General features: G+C 39.3%; 1 protein-coding gene across 3 annotated transcripts in view; it reads right to left on the bottom strand.

The window, feature by feature from the left end:
- Positions 1-8995: 8995 nt before the first annotated feature.
- LOC131572816 (plexin-B2-like) overlaps positions 8996-21713 on the bottom strand; it is a 255163-nt gene continuing 242445 nt past the window's right edge. For all 3 annotated transcript variants that reach the window (XM_058826193.1, XM_058826194.1, XM_058826195.1), the window contains 7 exons: positions 19644-19798; positions 17811-17971; positions 17118-17265; positions 16557-16621; positions 15793-15868; positions 13666-13740; positions 8996-10890 (listed from right to left, as the gene is read on the bottom strand). In XM_058826193.1, the coding sequence (XP_058682176.1) occupies positions 10786-10890; positions 13666-13740; positions 15793-15868; positions 16557-16621; positions 17118-17265; positions 17811-17971; positions 19644-19798 (785 nt within the window). In that variant the 3' untranslated portion in view covers positions 8996-10785. The remainder of the gene's footprint in view (positions 10891-13665; positions 13741-15792; positions 15869-16556; positions 16622-17117; positions 17266-17810; positions 17972-19643; positions 19799-21713) is intronic.

Here is a 21713-nt window from a genome sequence, read left to right as displayed (position 1 = left end):
CAAATCAAAGAGCCCAAGCAAAAGGTTTTGAGATAATTCTTGTCAAGCAGCAGAGGTGGACTTTAGGGCGACATAAAATTCAGGCCAGGAAGCAAAAGCCCTGTTGTGCAGAGGGTGACATGTCCTGGGCCAGCCCAAGCAAGGTGCATCTGTCTCTTCATGCCGTGTGTGCAGCAAAACCACCCAGCTGAAGGAAAAGCATGCTGATACAGTACAGCTGATGGCACTGGAGGAGGTGGGTATTTTGTCTTCTTTGGGTTATGTTGTTGTTTTAAATAGATGTTTAGGCAATTTTTATATTCTAAACAGTGACAGCTGGAGACAAAAAGCTGCTGTGAGTATGTCTGAGAGCTAGTGTGAAAAAGCTGTGATCACAGAAAGAAAATTTTATGCCTTCTTACTCCGCAGAACAGTTAGGAGAGGACAAGTTTTATGCTGAATACAAATATTCATAGGTTTTGCTGTCTTTCCTGCAATACCACTATCTACAGTTGCTTCTGGAAAATATTCTAGATGTGTGGCAGGGAGGTTAAATTTTAACTAAGCTCTTTCTTTCATGATATAGCTGTTCTCTTTATCATTTGTATCTTGAGTAAGTGTTGATAAATGTTCACATTTGCAGTGAAATTCAGAGGCAAAGACAGTTTCATCTTGGTTTTGCAATGACCATATCTGAGCAGAGACTATTAATATTGATCATCACAATCTAATTCAAAGCAGAGAGCAAAATGTAGGGATGTTAAAGCCTTGGGCAATTGTCATAATTTACTGTTAAGGAGAAAACTTTATGGTTAGCTGCCTGGATTAAAAATCTCTAAGACTTTTCCACAGGAAAGTTTTATTAAAGGCATGTGGTATAGTTAATGTAGTTATACAACACTCCCTCCTCACATATATAGTTACATGTATATATAAGTATCTGTAAAATCAAATTTCCTTACTCCTGTTAAATGGCATTTTACATAATTCGAAAAGGAAAAAAAAATCTTTAAAATACCATATAATTCTTTGTATCACTTATGTTGTATTTTTATAATATCTTCTGTTTCATTCAGCTCAACCAAATGCTTTCTCCTCTCAAAAAATCCCCCAAACCAAATCCAGAAGGACCAGTCAGCTTCACTCATTCCTGTCATCATGCCTGTGTGGAAATATTTATCCAGTCATAATCAGTTTTGCACCATGGCAATATTTAACTCAGCTTGAGAAAATAGGTTTGATGTTCTCAACACCAGTTTGGTGCTGTGATCTGGGGTGAGGCTTGCCTTGCTGCCTGGGTATCTCTTTGGTGCGCTCAGCTGGCCTGTGAGACAGGGACTGTCCCAGGAGAGGGAACACAGGTTTCCCTGCTACCACATCCTGGAGTGTGGCAGTGCTTGGCCTGGACTGTGGTGTGCGGCGATGAGTTCTGTCAGGGCCATGCAAGCTGGAGCTGACGCCAGCCCAGTGAGCCTGTAAATGGTCTGGGAGAGGGGCACAGGGCAGTTCTTTGCTCTCTTCCTGAGGTGGCACTGTGAGTCCTGCAGGGCTTTGCTCATAGCTGGGGAATGCACAGGACCCCTGTTTGTGAGGATCAAGGACCTGTTTACGCATCATTGTGTGCTTGGTGAGGTAGAAAGAGAGGTATGACTTCTGCAGTTCAGGCAGGGATGCCCAGGTTAAATATCAGCTTAAAGAGGAGCACAGCCAGAGCCCTGGGGGCTGCAGTGGGGCTGTGGATGTGACCAGAGAATAGCTGCATTTGTCCCTTGGCAGCAGCAAGTTCTGTGCCACAGGTGGTCATGTCCAGCTGGCTGTCCTCTGGGAATACACACTTCACTTTTAGGTGTATGTCCACAACGTTTTAGGCAAGCGTAGATGGTGACAAAGTTACACTCTTTAACTTGCTACAGGCTGGCAGAAACATGCTGAGAAACGCTGAAAACCAGGCCTTGCATATCCTTTTCATAGATACTAAATCTCCATAGTTTGCAGACTGCAACTTGGGCAAACTTATTTTCCACAAAAAGCTATATATTTAAGCACAGACAGGAGTTTTTCTTTTGTGTCTGATTTTTTTTCCTCTACAAAGCCATGGAAAATTGTAGCATGGAGATAGCAATTTAGCTGGATAAATTTTATTTTTTCTGTATGTAGTATGACAGCAGGTTAGATTTAGGATCCAAGGATCTGGAATCTCATGTTTTATTCCCAGCCATGCAATTGGCTTGTGCTCTAATTTAAGGCAAGTAGGTTTTGCCTTAATTTTTTACTTTTTTGGTTTTTGTTGCATCACCAGGAGCAGGATACAACCTCACAGAGCTTAATTATAATTTGTAAAACATTTCAAGGTTTTTGGATGAAGACAGGAGTCATTCCATATGATAATCTTGATGTCTAATTGCCAGGCTCAAGGATTACCAACCTTCTGTGTGCAGAGCAGGCACTTGGACAACAGTATCAAGCTGATAAACGGTCTGCTTCATTCCCTTCTCTCCCTACCTCAGCCACCTGCATCCACCTCCAGTTTCCTCTCTTGTGCTGATCATGTTAAAGCACTAGCTGTATTGATTTTAGAGCAAACATAATTGATTTTAGAGTAAATCTCCTAGAGATTGCAGGAGAGATTCAGAGTCCATTTAAATGACTAGGGACCCCTGGTATGCTTCATTAGATCCAGGGTGAGCAGGGGCAACATCTGCAGCATAGTAATAACCAGATCAAAGCTCCTGCTATGTTAATACACAAGACCATGTTGAAAAGTGAATGCAGATGGACCTGATCCCATCCATTCACCAGCTTCTTCATTGCTTAGTAATTTGGGTGTATTTATTTTCTCATTACAGGCATGGGTGATATGGCTGATAGCTGTTGTGTGATACGATAACTGTGTTTGTGTCACATTCTTGAATCTTAGATCTGAGAAAAATACCCAGTAGTTCTAATGAGAACAGAATTCAGCTCCATTTGGAGAAATAAAATACTCTGGATTGCAAGGCTAGAATGTCCTTAGTAAAGGAATTTCCTGTTATAAAAACAAAATAAAACAAAACAAAAAACAAGCAGAAACAATTATGGAGAAATGGCACAAAAATTAAAGTATCTGGGTTTGTTATCAAGGAATGCAGATGTCTGGGTTTGGTTTCTTTTCTTGCAGATAGCCCAAAACAAACCCAGCTATACATTGCTGGAATAACAGTGGAACATCAGCATCTGTGGAGAAACTTGTAAACAGAGGAGAGTCACTGGGAAGTTTGGAAAAAAATCACTATAACATTCATCTCTTGTGGAGCATAGTGTGATTATGAATATGATACACCTCTGTTGTGCACCCATTCATCAGGGAAGCTAAAAAGGCCTCATAGCTTTAGGAAAAAAAGAGAAAGAGGGCAGGAAACATATTTCCTTAAAATTTTAGCGTGTTCCTGTTCAACACTTCTGCAGGAGCACCACAATGGTAAGAGCTTTAAAAGTCCAGGTACTTCATAGATGTATTCTTCTACTTATGCACTGCAGGCTTTCTAATACAATCTAGTGTTTTCCAGAGCTGTTGGTAACTGCAGAGTGGGTGTGAACTGGGTTGTTTCTAACAGGATTTTTACATTAGGTTCTCTTTATACCTCTGGAGTTCAGAGCTGATTCTGACTTTTGAGGTTTGTTTATTCCTCTTAGCATTGCTCTGCATTGTTTTGACTTTCTGTATTCCAAATTAGTATTTCAATAAGCTATGTTTCATCTGTGTGCTCCTAACAACTGGCTCTGTAAGTCACTCATGTCTCTAGACCCATACCTAGGTCTAGAGCCTAGGAGCCATTAGCACAAACAGCTTTCAGCCCTCAGCTAGCCCAGCAGGTGGGGAAATGGCTTTGGCAAGCAGACCAGCACGAGGGCTCTGTGTGCAGGGCAGAGCCTCCAGCTCAGCTGGCAATCCCCTGCTCACCCCAAGAAGCACATGGGTGCAGGCCCACAAAGAGGAATTGGTTAAAAGTTTAAAATTAATAATTCAGCGCTCCTTTGATTTGTTTTAACTACTGCAGAATGTGTGTCCTGCCACATTACTTCAACCTTGAAATGAAGTACAAATAGATGTGATTCAGACTCTAAATATTTGAAGCCAGAATCTAATCTTAGATACATTGTGTGTGCTGTCATCTCAAAAATCAGCTAAAGAGAGACAGTGATGGACAGCACAGATTGAAATTAAATTTAAGCTCTGTATTAAAACACTTGCCCTGCTAGTTCACATGAATGATTAACCACAAAGAAACTTATGTCAGTGACAGCAGTGCTCAAGTGTTCTTTGTCGTCACTGTCTTTGTTAACTTAAGAAAAGAATAGTACAAAACCACCTAACAGGGAAAGGACATCACCTCCCCTTTCTTCCTATTTTCTTAAAGAAATGAAGCTAAACTATTAACTTTTTCCAGTTAAATGGCAAACAAAACATTTCTAATCTTCCTTTGGCTGAAAAGAAAGATAAAATCACAACCGTAACTTAAATCAAAAGCTGTAATGATCCTTGGGCAGTTACAGGCTCTTACTATAGATAGGCAGGTCAAACCAATCAGCATATGAATCTTCACACACAGCCAGCAAAGCCATAACTTGACACAGCTCTCTATCGAATATTATTGTAAGAGGACTAAGCACACCAGGGCATGACCCTATTACATACCAAACCTGTAGCTCCAAAATAACACAAAACCTAGATGGATGATCTCATCTCCAGCAGTAATGTGCCAGAATACAAATAGAGGATTGTCACGGCTTCAAGTGCACAAGGAAACAAAATAAGGCCATGTTAAAATAAAGGGTGGAATATACATTGACAGCTGAGCAGAAGAACCTGCTGCTGCTGAGAATGATTGCGGTCTTTCTGTTCCCTTTACTGGACATTGAGGCCTCATTATGGGACTTTTGGATATCATAACTGTATAGCAGCCTCACAAGACAAACTTTAGTCCATTAAAAGAAGCGATAAGGCTAAACATCCACACCAAGCAAGTGAGCTGTGTGAATCTAGCCTCGTTTAAAGGTAAAATGATGTTAATATCCATGTCACTTTCTAGTTGAGGGCTAGCATAGTGCAGCCTCCAGTCTAGGGTAGAGTGCTGCAGACTTTAGGTGGAGTTCAGACCAACCAAGAAAGGCCACTGATACATCAGAGGTCAAAGTATGCACATCAGAAGTGAATAGTAATGTATGTGTAGGGTACATTATTAAAAAAACAAACGTGTTTTACCTTAGATAGAAATGTTTTGTGTTTCAGTAAGGCTGTCTGCTCTAGCACAAAAAAATCTACTTCTGTAATTTTCCAGTGTGCTGAGCCTGGGAGGGTCTGAGTGCCCATGGGGTGCTTTGGGGATGAAAAGTGCATGATTAATCCAGGCAGTGATTGTTTCCTTCCTTTCAGAGGAATGTAGCATTGAGGTTCAGAAAGTGCCACTGAAACACAAGGTAAAAACCCACACGAAGAAGGATCACGTGAAGGCAGATGAGGAAAGCAGCCAGACCCATGATAATAGTATTCCAAATAACATCCTGGAGGCAGTTTTACAATCGTGAGCACTGCCACGGACCTAGATGTAGCTGCAGGAAACATGGATTTGGGTTTGTTTTAAATCCCATGGATTGGTGTCCAGGCTCTGCAACTAGCAAGTATGATCTCTTACTGAATAGGAGCATAGCCACAGGAGAGAAAAGATTAAGGGAATCAAAGGAATACATTTTTTCATTTCACTCCTTTCTTATTACAGTAGATTAAAAGAAAAAAGTGAGTTTTGTTCAACATTCAATTTTGAGGACAATTAAATAAGCCAAAAACATTGTTCAGAATTAGAGCACTGAATAAAGGATTTCAAAAACACAGTGTGGGGTTCATGGTGGGATTTTTATTTCCTTTTAAGATGAGCCATATACAGCTGTATGAGATCTATTGTCCTCTGTCCCACTGAAGAAATAGTTTCTTTCTAAAGTGTCCAATCTGGTAAGACACATAGGTTCTTTAAAAGCTTAAAAAAAGAAGGAAAGCACTCAAACTCTCTTCTGGTTCAAATGGCAATTATCTGAGAAGCAGCAAAGAAACAGGAATACACGAGTAAATGAAATAGCTTTTGATGGCCTGGCTATGAATGACAGTAGGATTTGTCCCCTTTGGTAATGACATGCAGCAGCAAGCAGTATGCACCAGCAAGACAGAAGTCAGCCCTGACTGTCTGGTACAACAGCAGTGATCTTTCACAGCATAGATGGTTATTACAAGCCCGCTCAGGGGAAACCACTTTCTTCTCTAATGGATGGAGAAATGTTCCTTGATACTGAGGCAAAAGGGGACATAATTTAAAGAAAACTAAACCTTTGAAAACTTCCTTGTAACCGTGGTTCTGGAAAGTCTCTTTTCCTTCTGTTCTGCAGGAACTGTCAAACACCAAGAATTTCACCATCACTTTTGGGCCCCATCAAGACAAAGGCTAACAAAAGAGGGAGGCTAAAAGACCAACTCTAGTTTACAATTCCACCTTTCAAACTCATCATCAACTGAAGGAGGGTTTTTCAAAATAAAAAAACCCCACAGACTAGGTAAGTAGAGTCTGAGAAAAAAAAATAAATAAATCACTGATCATTATAGCTTGTTTTCTGCTGTCATTCATTCTTCAGGGAATCCTGTGCTCCAGGCAGATCTGGCAAAACAGACAACCAAGAGAAGAACTTTGTGTGATGGAGAACATGGAATGCTTCAGGCACAGAGTTTGACTGTACTGAGCTTGGAATGAGGGATAAAAGCAAGTCACAAGGGCAACGGTGCTTACATTTCCAGTGCATCAACTCTATTGACTCAAAGTGCCAAATTTCAACTTATCTGAGTGTAAGGTAGAATAACACAGGACTCAAGTCAATGGTTGGTAGAAAAATGGCAGGTAGACATTCTCCTTTAAAGCTCTGAAGATGACTGTCTCACTGCTCTGAATGGTATCTCTAGACAGAGATAAAAAGGAAAAAAAACCTGAAACAATTTCCCCTATAAGTTTTTTCTAAGAAAAGACATCAGACTTGGGAAAAGTCTTAAGCAATCTTTGCTCAAGATCAAATTCTTTAGAAAAGAACTCCTCAGAGAACTGTTACACCACATACTTAAGTGCATATGGGAACCCTGACTAGAACCCTGACTAGAACCATTATCAGGCTAAATAGAGGTATTGGAACTCTATGAAGCATGTAAATGAGGGGTTTTCCTATCAGATTCAGAGATTGGGTTTTTTTAGGCCATGTAGGTACATATCTACTGAAAGGGCTGGAGAATCTGGAATGATAAAGTACTGGTCACAAAAACTCATCAGTGCTGGTAAGTCCAGGACAGCTGAATTTCAAGCTCAGAGCCATTTTAAGTCATTATGCAGCTACTAAAAATCTTCCCATGTTATGACAGTTTGTGATTTTGTGAATTCCAGTTGGAATTTCTGAATTCCTTATATGGTTTTGTTTATAGCAATGGCTCTGCTTATTTTCAAAAGGTTGCCAGAAAGGCCAACTTTAGAGTGCATGTAAATACAGCTCAGACTCAGCAGGCTAAGAAATGTGTCCAACACAGCAGGGTGCAGAAGGGAGAGGGTCAAGTAGGGTGTAACAGAGAAGTCATCTTCAGGAGACATTATGAATGCCTCACATATGTGAGATAGCTGAGGTGAGATAGCTTTGTGAGAGCAGCAGAAAGATCAAGTAAGGGGTCAGAGGGAAACCTGGCACTAAGGAATAGAGAGTGAATTCCTGGTCAGAGACAAAAAAAACCCATTCCTGTTCAGTTGGGTGAGTTACTACGTAACAAACAAGCAGGTGCAGGGACCTTGTCCCATCATAAGACATCTCTATTTGGCTTGGTGAGGAGGCAAGCAAAACCTCGGAGAGACTGCTGTCAGTAATGAGATTCAGACCTGCTGGCAGTGGTCAAATGCCTGTATCAGCCTCTGATCTAGGTCTCAGAGTTGTCCACGCAAAGTGACTTTGCTCACAGCTGCTGCTATGGAGTGAAGTGATTCCTGTTTGGGAGAAAGAAGGTTCTTATGCTTTAAGAAGTACCCCTTAGAGGAGCTGCAGAAGGGGTGAAAAGGAGCAAGACCCCCAGTGTGCTTTTTCCTTTTATCTAGTAGATGAACCAGATGTCAGGAGCAGCAGAAAACAAATTAGGGGAATGAAGGTTTGAAGAATCAGATTGTTAAAATGTAATGAAAACTGGAACCAAAAACTAGGCCTGGACAAAAGAGCACCAGAGTGGAAAAACAAGCAATGGAGGACCTTAGCCGAAAGGGGAAATAATAAAATAAACAAGCTCAGTTCTTCAATTTAAATTTCAACTTTGTGCTTTCAGGATAGGGGACTTGAAGAAATTGGAGAACTGGCATTAGGTTTCTTTGTAGCTGTGCAGCTGCTCACAGTTATCTGCCTCTGTGTTCGTGGCAGGCAGCACTGCAGCACCAATAGCCTGCAAATTTCCCAGGATGTGAGAAAAGGGTACCAAGAATGACTAATGGATCCATCATGAACTCGCACATGCCAGCAGACACATGTGTCTCATGTGGCCTCACAGGCAGGATCCAGATAGAGCACTGCTGCATCCCACAGCTGCAGCCTGCAACTGCTCTGTGTCAAGTCACTGCTGATGGGGAACATATAATGTTCCCTCTGAAAGCCCTACTTGCTCAAGCAGGGCTTTCTGGTCTCTCTGGAGAGATGCTGCTGAGCCTGTATTTTAATTGGTTTTCAAGTCCCAAGATACATCAGGCAAGACCTCACTCTGGTATTTTGCACTACATCCTTGCTTCTCCAGAGTACTGTTATTTTTCAGAGCAAATGCCAATAAAAAGGGCATGATGTCAGGCATTCCATCTGCAGGATGTGCCGCACTCCTCCATTCCCAACCACAGACTGATGGACGCTGCTGCTCCATCACTCCCTGAGGGAGCATTACAAATCCTCTCAACACCCATCCCCCCAGTTTCAGGAAAGATCCACTGACACTTGGTGGAAAAAAACAACATTGTATTTGATTTACAATTAACAGGATTTACAAATAATGAAAAAGAAACAGATTAGCCATGAAATTAGGATGCCTTTGTTGATGAAAGAATAACTGGCAAAGCACCTTCCTGTAGAAGTCATATAGCTCAGTCCTAAACAGTATAAAATAACTTACAGCCCAGGCAGGTTCAGGAATGATTATAGACAAATGCAAGAAGTCGAGTACAAAAAACAAAAAAAAACCACTCACAGCCTACTGGGCAGGAAACCAGTTCTGGTGAGGCTTTTGATTTTCAGAAACTGAAGGAAAGGCCCACTGACAAATACCAGGAAAATTTCAAAATGGGAGAAAAAAAAAATATCAACAGACAGTAAAAGTCAGTGTGTGACAACCTACCAGGCAGGGAGAGCGGGTGGCAGACACTGCATTAGCTTGCTGAGAGTCAGCAGAGTCCCGGTGCTTGGCAGGACAATGAACGAAGGAGTACAGATGGCAGCACTTCATTAAAATGCTACTTTACTGCCAAAAACTTGCAAGACAAAGAGAAGTAAAGTTCTCTGATGTGCAATACAGCAATTTAAGAAGACGTACCTAACTTTTTGATTTGTACGGAGCTTACCTATATTGTAAACACACACTTTCTGACAAGTTATTTCAATTTTCTTTGCTATGGATTATAGTGTGTATTCAATCAAATGCAGCATTCCAAGGCTCAAAACTGACCGAGTGGTTTTCAATAGATGGGTATATGATTTTTCCAATATCATACTAGTATTTTACATCACAGATACAATAAAAACAAGTGATGGTATTTCTAGGACAGTTCCAAGATTCAAATAAAAAATCATCAGAACCATTCTAAAATAGGATATTATACATAACCAAATCATGTTAAACAGCACACTCTCGGCAAGCAGCTAATTACAAGCATTCTGCTGGTCATGTTTTTCACACAAAAGTCATTCAATAGCACATAAATACTTATTTTTCTGATCTGCTTCTTTTTACAAAACCATTCATCAGATTCACAGAATTAGTACAAGTAAGGCACATTAGCATATATCATAAAACTCACAATAATAACAAAGAGTTTTAAAGTTTTAAGGACTAATTCCTTCTTTGCAGTGATTTCTGAACTGAACAAGACTTCATCAGTAGAACTCTTCTACACATTACTCTTATTTCTCTCACAGCCAACTGTGGTGGGTGCAATACTGTGCATCACCATTGAGATAAAGAATTAAATTTAGAACCATATGTGGTAGCAAATCCCATTTTTACATCTTGCAGAGAAATTGGATGCTTTATTCACTATGTTCATTATAAGCACAGACCAAGCTTTAGAGCTCTATGGAAGTCAATTTCCAGTTATCAAAATAAAAGGGGATATTGCATGTGTCTCTGAGTATGTTATTGTTTTCCTAGTACAAATATTGCTTAAGGTAGAAAGGATGCTATAGTATTGAATTTACTTGCATAACGAATCCTAAATGCTGATGTCTCAGATTCTACTAAATCAAAAGAACTATAGGTTTTTCTTCTTCCACCCCCCACCCTGCTCCCAACCAAAGGACTCTCTTTCCCACAGAAGATTCATTTACACACAACACAGCTTTTAATTAGAAGCATAATTTACAGTAAAAATTCTTTACATTACACCTCTGCTATCAAAAAACCATGAAATTTTTCATTTAAAGTTGTAATTATACATTAAAAAATAGAACACTATTTCCTTAACAGGAAGAATGAATTTGAACATCTTCAGATCAGATTTCTTTATTGCGGCTTTTGAGTCAAAGGTCAGTCACTTTATTCTCTAGCGCAGCTGCTATTTGCTGTAAACGGAAGGCAAGCTGCATTTTTTGTGCAGCTGGATCCTCTTCAAGTGCATTTATAATCTGGAAGATATAAACACAGAAAGTTTAGAATAATTTAGCTTAAAATGTATGACATAGTTCTGAGACCAAGTGTTTGATACTACTTTGGTTTTTAAGAGTCTTTTGTTTCACTCTGTACCAAAGTCCATATATTAGGCCCCATGTTCTAATTTTTCACAAAGACAGTAAAAATGATTGTCTCTGTTACTTTATCTAAGTTGCTGTAATGTTTCCCATTATGTTGTGATACAAGCAAATGAATAGGTAGTACTTTATCTTGTAAAATATTACATTCCAAGATGGAGCAGGCAGGGGAAGAATTTCCTTAGAGCTATTTAAGAAACAGTGCTTTTACTTACAGTGCACCCTACAAAGCTTAAGGGTCATTTACCATCAGTAATTATATCCCATCCCCAAGAGCTTTAGTTATGAGAAGCTCCTGGGTGGTCCATGCAGAGGCATATGGTAGGACAGCGCAAGGTCTCCTGTGTCTGTACGCAATATGAGGAATAAAGCCAGCAGCTCCCTTTTGGCTCTTGGCAAGAAGTGCCAAGACTCTGGCCCAGCACAACATAGTTCAGGAAAGCAAAGAGCTCCTCAGAGGAGCCCCCAGCATCCTGCAGCTTCTGCTGTACAGAATATATATAAGAGGATATGATTCTTAAGACACAAGGGATTTGAAAACTAGAGCCAGTAAAGGTCAGCTGTTATGAGAAGGCTTCTCTTCAAATAGAGTTTTTTAGGGCTTCCCAGATCAAATTCAAAAGGTTTTGAAAGATTTTCATTTTCACCATCCTTTAGGAAAACTTTCCCACCAGCTATTAGATTTCTCCATTAGAAAAATGTGTTACATGACAAAACCATTCCTTTTCTAGAATTGGTTTTATTAATATAAGTCTGACAGTGTAATCAAGCAGAAACCTTTAGCACTGTTTAAATACTATAGAAACTTGCAAGTACAAGGACTGGAAAAATGGCATTTGCCTGTCACTACCTGTCGTTTTTATTACTTCTTGAACATCACTGATAATGGAGATTAATGCAGTCAGAATCAATCTAGCCAATAATTTCACTTTGAAGGGCTGGTATAGTGTTTGTATTCCAAAACTGGAGCAAATTTGTTTAGAAATAATTATTTTAATGAATTTGTTTTTAAATGTGAACATATTTTTACTAGACAGACTTAATAAACACTTATTGCAGTATTTAAACTGTGCCTAATTTAATTTTATATTGTTTCCTTAATTTAAACAATTATATCTAGCTGTAACTCCTCAAATCTAGACTAAATAATTCATGATTATCTCTACTGGTGAATATATCCTTCATATAAATGTGGACAATTAGAATGTACCCATTCAGTCATTGTCAAGCCCTGCAGAGATGCAGAAGGTACAGCACATGCTGGGAACCACTGTGTCAGTAATAAAGACAAGGGCAGCTGCAAAATGTTCCAATTTATGCAAATTAAAACATTTTCATGGAAAATAAATAGGCTTGATTAATTTTACTGGATGGTTCTTGACAGAATATCTCCACAATTCTGAATTAGCAGCCTTTTCATCAGATGCACCTCATTGTTACACAGTGATGTAAATGGAAGGGAAGAGCCACTGATGAAGTCCCACAGGCTGGTGACTCTGCCTGAGGTGTGGATGAATCAGGGATTTTCAGCTCATCTGTCATTCAGGGTCCCCGGGTGTTTGTGTAAGAGGTCAAACGATGGACACATTTGGGAAGGTGCTGAAAGCCAGCTTAGCACTGGGAATGAGGGGTGAGGGAATGCCACAGGGTTGGCCTACATTCCTCTGTCTGCTTCTTCCACTGGCCATCACTGCAAGACTTCTCAGGGTGATTTGATTTTCCCTGCTTGCATCTGTTTAAAAGCTGCAACAGGCTGGCTGCTCCTGTATAAAGCAGCTGCAGTGAAGGATGTGACTCACTGTCTTTAGTGCTAAATGTAAGTGAAAACATCAACTGTGCTGAGAGGTGCAAGACTAACCGAGTAGAGCTCACATGTGCTGTGCTCCTTTTTGATTCGGCATCTGTTCTTACTTGCTTTAATTCTGAGAGTTCTCTGGAGGCATTCATTTCCATGGAAACCTTTGAATAAAAGTTTCCTTCTCTCTTTTTGTTTTCAGATTAAGTTTGGAGAGCCATAGCCACAGCCCAACTATTCTGGGATATTCTTTGTCCCCCTTTCCACAGGGTGTGAAAAACCTAAAAAACTTTTGAAACTGAAGCTGTGAGCCTGCTTTTGAGTCAGGCTACATTCAACAGTCATTCTACTTTGGTTTACCTTAGGCAGGCACTTCACTTGGCATGGCAAAACAGGGATGGTATCATGCACGGAAGTTTAAAGAGCTTTTAATTTGAACTAATAAAAAGGACATGGCTCCAATTCCTACAAACAAAACAAGTTTAATGGATTGTTCCTAATAAAAAGCACACTGTCTTGAAACTTGATATAACATGACTTTTTGCTTGGTGGCATCCTTATATACTTATTAGGATGGTAGAACTGAAGAGAAATGGTTTTAAAGTCTATTTCTCTTTCAGAGCTTGTTAAACTATCGCTACCAAAACCAGATAGCCATAATGAAATTGTTCGTTTATAAGGACATTCTCTTGACCAGCATCATTGCCAAGCAGGGTATATAACTGCAAGGTTTTTGTTCAGCACTGCTTTTACTTGATTAGTCAGTGAAATCCAAAAGTCACTCCTTTAAACTAATGTAAGCCTTCATAATGTTTTACCATTGATATTAAAGCATGAAAACAAAAGCCAAAACTTACCTCATCATAGTATTTGTTAGTGTACTGGTAGAGTTGGTGTAGAGCCACAAGCGTGTTTAAGGAATCAGTATGTGCCTGTTAACATAAGCAGGCAGCAAACATGTCAATATAGGATCACACACAGCTGAAAGTTATGCACGTGCACAACTGTTGGGTACAATTGACAAGATTTCCAAAAGCAAGCTCTGTGTTTAATTTTGTTAAATGACACTTAGGGCAGAGAAAAGGAGTGATAAAACTTTTGTTTGGTGTTTTTTACTCCAAGACTTTCCCTCTGGTATTCTTCCAGCCTGCCCACAACTCTTAACATTGGAGGTGGAAGATATTTTGACCTCTGAACATCAAACCACAGGCTACAGCTCAAACATCTGTTAACAGCATGGGTGTGAAAAGCTGAAGTATTTACTCAGTACAATCTACATATTGTTGAGATCTTAAGCATTGGGTCTGACACAGTCATCATGGTGTTTGAAATCCTTTCTCCAGCTCTTTTTACAGCCTGGAAATTATTTGCACCCCACTACAGCAAAGGGGTAATTCATCAATATAATGAGCACACATACATTTGGAAAAAGCCACCTGAATCATGAAGATAGAAAGGTGGGGGGGGGGGGGGGGGTGTGGTGAGAAGAGAGAGAGAGAGAGAGAGAGAGAGAGAGAGAGAGAGAGAGAGAGAGAGAGAGAGAGAGAGAGAGAGAGAGAAAGGCCTTCAAATGAAGCAGGAAATAACCCTTCCATTACCTCATCTTCCCCCTGCCCCCACGCATATGACTTATTTAGTGAATGTGCTCTACCTGTCTGAACAGATGTTCTTCATTCAAATGTGTAGGATTCAAGTCTCTAGTTACGCCTTTAGTCTTTTAAGTTAGTTAAGAAAATGAAGAATTGCAAAATATTGCTACTGGCATAAATGATTACCCAAGGGATAAAGCAGAAGAGAAACATCCATCTTTCCTTGCTCTATAAAAGTCACTTCTAGAGCTGGTCAAAATTTGCAGTGTTCAATCACTCCTTCCATATTAATTCTTATCATAATTTATAATGAAAATAGAAAGGAAGAACAGATCCTGCCAATGTTAAAATATTATATTGAATTTACTTTTAATCACCAAATGTTCTAATTTTATATGCATCTCAATTTATGTAATAAATAAAGTGAACTGTAAAATGAAATGTCACTGCAGATGAGTTTTGTAGTGAATGACTGAAAATAGAAATGCTCTCATGAGGATGTTGATCTGCAAAATGTTAGGTCCTAAGGGTACTGAAATAAACAAACCACAAAAAATTCCCCAAACATCCTCCTTACGCTAGAACTCTTCAACTAAATTAAGCAAATGTGCAAACCAGCTGGTAAGTACACTGCCTTCCTGCTTAAGCTAAACAACATCTTTAGGACTGGTGAGGGCCTCTCCTGGTTCTCCAAGTTAAATAGAGTGCTACAAAGGCAAGAGCCCACTCGAGTTGAGCTGAGCTGCAGAGCAGACAGGCTCTTTCAAGACTGAAGCAGGTTTTGTAAATGACTGTTCCACTCATCTCCAATTGCAGTCCCAGATAGCAACCACCCCACTGGCTCTTCCCAAATAACCTACAATGCAAAAACTGCCACTGAGCGAGCACATGATGAACTTCTCCCATGTAGCATAAAGCAGAAACATTGTCCCTGTATAGACAGTTCTAAAATATGCTACACTTAATGTACACACCTCATATTTAGTTTCTGGAATCTAATTTTTCCAGTGGTAGCACTGTGAATTCAATCTCTACTCATTATCAGTATGATAAACAATAAATGACAATGCTAAAAATCCTCTGTATGCTGTAGAGAGAAAGCACAGTTCAAGAGTGCTATAATTTTTCCACAATGGTTGTGAAAAATCCAAATGCTGTGCTCATTCCCTGCATAACTCAGACAGATTAGTGACATTAAGGATTCTTGATTCCATTCAATAATCAACATTTCAAAGGTCTAATAGGCACGACTAGGAGTATTTCAGATATTTATTAAATAACTCATCTGATATTTGCACACACAAAAAACCCCATTTGTTGAGATAGATAAGACAACAAAAACCAGTGCTACACTTGGCTCCAATTTCTCAGCAAGAAAATGGATTATATTCTTACCCTAGAAATCTCTGCTAGATGGGTATTCATGTCTTGGTCACTCACTGGCACCATCTGACGAATACCTTTGTAGTAACTGCAAGAGATTTAGGAAGATTTTCAGTTAGGTAAAAGAAACTACGTCTGTCTGGTAATTCTGCCATTATTTCAAACATGTTTCCTTACTAACACAGGAGATATTCTACCACAACAGACCAATGCTTCCTCAATAATCCTGCCCTCCAACATTAGCACTTTTGCAGTAGATGCAAATCATACCTGATTGTACAGAAATGTACCACAGGAAAAAGATCTATAATTGCAGATAATGATTATTCTAGGTCTTAAAACTGGCAAGAGTTTTGTTCTGTGGCAGATCTTCCATGATATTAACAGAATTTCCAATTAGTAAATGAATAAAGTCAGACAGAATAGAAAAAATATGTTTCTGAAAATGTATTCAGGACTTGGTCTCTACTGAGTTACGGAAGTGCAGCATTTGTTATCTAGATCGTGTGGGTAGCAACTATGACTGCAGAAAACAGCATCATATTTTCTCCTGAATAAATCTATTCATCTAACTGTATAGACAAGAATATACACTGGGTCATAATGGAGCTCCATTTCAACTCTGCCAATGCCACCACCAAGGGGATCTTTAAACATTTGGGTGTGAAATTCTTAATATTTTACAGCTGACTTTGACTATATCAGCCTTCCATTTTCCTCTTACACAGGCTTCAAATCTTAACAACTGAATAACCATGAAAGGAGTTGATACTTACTCTTCCACCATTTTCTTATAGTTAGAGATTTCTTTCGCATAAAGTAATTTATTACTTGGAGAATCCTGAAAAATTTAGAATAAAGAAAAATGTTATTTATGAACACTTCTAGGAAGCAATAAAAAGTCAAGAATGTAAGATCAAGCCTTTATACTCACATACATTTGAGTTTTACAGCTATTAACATTGGGATACTTATTAACATGGGTGGGATTATTTAATAAAAAGATGATGTTTACACATGGCATTACTGCTGAGTTTTACAAATGTATCTATGCAAGGTGATAGTAAATTATTGGTGAACCTGACATAATCAGTTCTTAAACATGCTTTTCATAAAAGTAGTTGCTATTTTCTCCTTTTTCAATTGTATCTATTGTCAGACTACACAGAAATACTGACAGTTCACCAACCTGTTAAGTGGTGAAATGTTAACTTCATTATAAAACTAAAAAGAAACGATCAAGGCTGTATCTCCTCAGAGAATGGGTATTGTCTGTGAGGATGCCCTTTGTCTGTCAGGCATGAGCACAGTCAGGATGTAGAATGCAAATTACTTACTCTGCTTAATTTGTGCTCTGTTCTTGTGCAAGCATCCATGAAAGTCTGTGCAATGACTGACAAGGAAGCATCCACTACTTCATGAACGTGAACATCAAAGATGAAATGGGGATTTTTCAGTATGTTTACCCAGAATCTAAGAGGCAAGCTGCAAAACAAGGAAAAATATAAATAATCCTTTTTACACAATAAATATTCTACAACAAGAAAATCACATGGAACTGAGTATGGGCTTTGCATTTTACTCTCCTCATAACAGTGGGTTCCATGCCTGAAAACCATCTCTTTACATTTCTCAGAAAAACTCACATGAGAAGAATCTTGAGTACCCCAAAAGAGCAATGAAGGATGCATGTGTGATTAGAGAAACTATCAAGTAGCATGTGTTAGATTTTGTGATTTGACAGGTAAATCTAGTCCCATTTGCCTCTTGCTTTCCTCTTCTCTGAGGAAAGACAAAAATAAAACACAGTAAATCTGCCACTAGCAATCCCATAGGTAACCCGGATTAATTTTTTGCTGCTTCTAGGCATACAGGGAATCTTTTTCATCACACAAACATATTATCTCAAGTAAAATGATTCTGAGAATTATAAATGACATTTACTTTGATTTGTGGTTAGAGTGCCAGTATATACCTGGGTATTATACTCTTATTTCTCTGCAATACAAGTATGACTGCTCATATTGTACCTGTTCGTTTTCCATATGTGAATGGTATCTTCATCCTTGATGTCGTGTTTTTCTGCTTGCTCATCAAGAAAGTCAAAGAAGTACTTCACAGCTGGTGGCACCACATGGTTTGAGTTGAGCACACTATGAAAGAAGTCATCTACAAACTGCTGAAGTGTCCCCTAAAAGCAAATTTTAAAAAATCAGTTACATTCGTGCTACAAGCTGAACTCAGCATCTTTCATTCCTATGCACATAATCCAGTTGTGTCACTGATGGCCTTTATCCTGAGTGCTAAGAGTGACAAAAAGCAAACAATTTCTTAGAGCAGTGACTTTGTAAACTGCCAACACAGTAAAGATCTAGAGCACAATTTTATGTTCTAGACTCAAAGGCTGTGACCTCACCAGAGGTCCTATGGTTTGCACAGAAAGGCGTGCCTTCTGCTTGACAGAAGAAGCAGAAATTGGTTGCTACATTTACCCATTTAGGTTTGTTGTGCACATAAATAATTTTTAGCCACTTTTTAATGGTTTTGCAGCCTCCCACATCCAGTTTCTCTCACACCAGAGCACTGCAATTTTTAGAAAGAGACTGGGAGGAAGAAGTACCAGTGAGCATTTGCCCTTTTTGTTTAAGGGCAAGCACATGGGTCTTATCAGACACCCAGTCTGAGTCAGCTTCATGAGATCCATGGAACCCAAGGAATGAAGTGTCCAGAAGGGCTGTGCTCTTGGATTCCTGCATCTGCCTGGATCTTAGTAATGGCAACCTCAGAGACTGTCCCCTTGTTTTGGGGAGGACCCTATTGAGGCCACATAGAATTCATCCCCAGTCAACTGATTCGCCCTACAGACACATTTGAAGGACTGTGTCTTCTTTCCAACTATGACTCCAGCTGACAGCCTCCAAACAGGGAAGGGACTCAGATGGCAAGGAGCTCTAAGACATTCTACTGTCAGCCAGAACACACAAGTCTCAGGTTGAAGGGGTAGCTGTGACCTCAGCTGTAACACCTCACCAGCATTTTATGAGTCAGTAAAGCTCCAGACTGGTAATCATCTATAAAATGGCTATTGGGAATACAAAGCAGTGGCTTTATTAACAGAAAAAAGGGATGCAAGCATCTTTTTTGGCTCTTCATCATAAGTCTATGTCACCTATCCGAAGAGTTTCCTTTCTATCCACTTCCATGCTTGGACAAGTGGTCTTAGCTGGAGCCAGACTGACTTGATTTTCACAAAAGGAGCTTGGCTTTGTAGCCATTAAATACATTATATTACATTAAATACATTATATATATTATATTAAATACATTATTCTAAATTCTTTCTATAAGGATAAATGTTTCAAAAAGTTATTTTGCTCATTATCAGTTCTTCAGTATAGGCACTCTAAAATAATAAAATATTAAAATATCCTAAAAGGACTATTATTATTTGGAAACTTTTTTTGGGGGGGGTTTTACTGGAACATTGATCACATACAAGAACAGGGAAATATAAGGCTCTGTAGGAGTTTATAAAGCATTCAGTTCAAAAGAAAACCCAACAAAGTATTATCTAAACAGGCAACACAGAGCAGAATATCCATCTTTGTCTTGCAGGGAAAATCCTTCTTGAACGATCACGTAATCATGGTTCTCAGCTTTGATCAGGAGTTGTACTCTATCACTTTCCCAGTAATGTTCCTCAGGGCATATTAATTACTTGAAGCCTTGAACACTGGCTTGTATGTACATGACACATATTCCAAATCACAGCCAAACTCATGACTAATATTTGCATCTATTTCCTCAGTTGTATCTCAAAATCTGTACAAATAAGGTGTAACTACAGCACATCTGAACCCTACCTTCACAGAAAGAAGTCTGGTCAGGTAGATTTCTGTAATAGCTTTGGTCCTCTCTTTTTCTTTCACACTGCCCCGCTTTGATTTACCTTCATCCATTTCATCCACTGGCCGGACTAGATGCCAGACCTTATTTTCATCTTCCAGGAGTGCATGCCCTAAAAACAGTAATTACAATAATTATAAAAACCACCCAACCCCAAAACAGCAACACAGAAGGAATCATATACATATATACATGTTCCCTATCTTTAACATACCTGTCCTCTTGCCAAGGGGATCTAGATTACTCTCTTATTGTCCAACATATACAATTCAAGTACTAAATGTTCAGTGGCACAGAGCTGAAAAAGATAGCTTTTGTCAAGACCAAAGGGAGAGGAAAGAATCACATCATAGGAAAACTCCTGTTTGGTCATTGTGCTGGTTCAAGCCAGGACAGGGATAATTTTTGCAGTTGCCAGGACGGGTCATGGCTGGGACACAGAAGTTGTTCCATATCACCTCATGCCATTGTCACAGGTGGGGAGAAGGGAATCTCCCCTGGAGAGAAAATTCCTTTCAGTGGAGTAAGTGTGGAGGGAGCAGTGGGGTAATGCCAGTTTCAAGCTGGAGGGAGTAGGGTGAGTAGCATGACAGAGGGAGCAGTCAGGTACTGTCTGTTGTTGGGGGTTTCCATGGTGAGCAATAGCGCCTCTTTTCTTCTATCTGCTGTCATTAGTTTTCTTTTCTGATCGCATTGCTGTTTCCAGTAAATTGTTGTTATCTCAACCCACAATTTATACATTTTGTGTCTCCCACTGTCCTCTCCATCTCACTGCAGGGGAGGGGGAGGTGGAAGGGGAAGTGAGCAAGCAGTGCTTGGAGTGGTAGAAAACTAAATTGGAGAATACCATTCCTAAATTTGTGAATTCTTGAAAACATGATCGAGTTATAGAATCCTAGCTAGGTCTGACCCCATTGCCACCACAGAAATACCAATTGCAGTCTACTCCTGGTACAACCTTTTTTTTAGGTAACACTATTACAATTCATATCTTTACCCCAGTTGCTGAGGTCGAAGTACGGTACCTCAGTTCAAACCCTCCTTTTATCAGCATTTGATAAGCACTACTTTGTTGCTGTGTGGAGGAAAAATACATCCCTTCACTGAGATGACATGAACTCCAGCAGCCAGATATAATGACTGAAGCAAATTCATATCCATTATATTAAGATGTTTTTAAAATTTGTTTGTCAGTATTCATAGGTTACACCAGAGGGAGGGATTCTGCTTTGTGTTCCAAGAAGCAGAAAGAGGAGTAAGAACTTGGGTGATAGTGACAGCTGGTCTGGTTACAGTGCCTCACTGTGCTACCTGGGGCTTGGCCGTGCACTTGGTCCTGGGGCTTGGACCACCGACCACACAGTGGAAAAAATCAGTTTTATATTTCAGCATCAACATAATTGTCCAGACAAACTCCATGCCTAAGGATCTTCTGTTATAAACAGTTCTAAAAGACATGATACCATTGTTTTAACTTGCCATTAATATTCCTTGAAAAGGGTTTCTGTGTCACTTTAAAATCTCCTGGTTTTGTTTGTTCTTCCTTTGGTTCCTGAACTTTTGCAACTACTTGGCATAGTCCCTAAAATCAATGGCACTTTTCCAGTGGAAATTATTGAATCAGCACATTTAAAATCATTGATATCTTAAAAATATGGAAGTTATTTTTCCTATAAAAATTGTAATTCAGCCCCATTGTACAAATTATTTTGCATTCTGCCAAGTTTTATGCCTTAATATACACCTCTAACATAACTGAATCCCAGTTACAATGCAAAATATCAGTTTTTAATTGCATTAACTTTGACCATAATAGTTTATTAACTAAGTTCCCCAACAGCTACATTGAATTCTCCAGCTTGCATGTACATTCAATATTTTACATCACAGGGGAAAATAACATTTAAGAGTAATCTGGCTAAGCCAACATTTTTGCTTGAATCTACTTTATATATTCTCATGGAAAGCATTAGTTATGCAGTCTTCTGGGACATTTACTTATTTTTAACAAGGTAGGGAAGAAATAT

The sequence above is a fragment of the Poecile atricapillus genome, chromosome Z (genome assembly GCF_030490865.1).
Source record: "Poecile atricapillus isolate bPoeAtr1 chromosome Z, bPoeAtr1.hap1, whole genome shotgun sequence".
In the NCBI taxonomy this organism is placed as follows: domain Eukaryota; kingdom Metazoa; phylum Chordata; class Aves; order Passeriformes; family Paridae; genus Poecile; species Poecile atricapillus.
The sequence above is the reverse complement of the archived record's forward strand: the minus strand, read 5'-3'. Positions and strand labels throughout refer to the sequence as shown.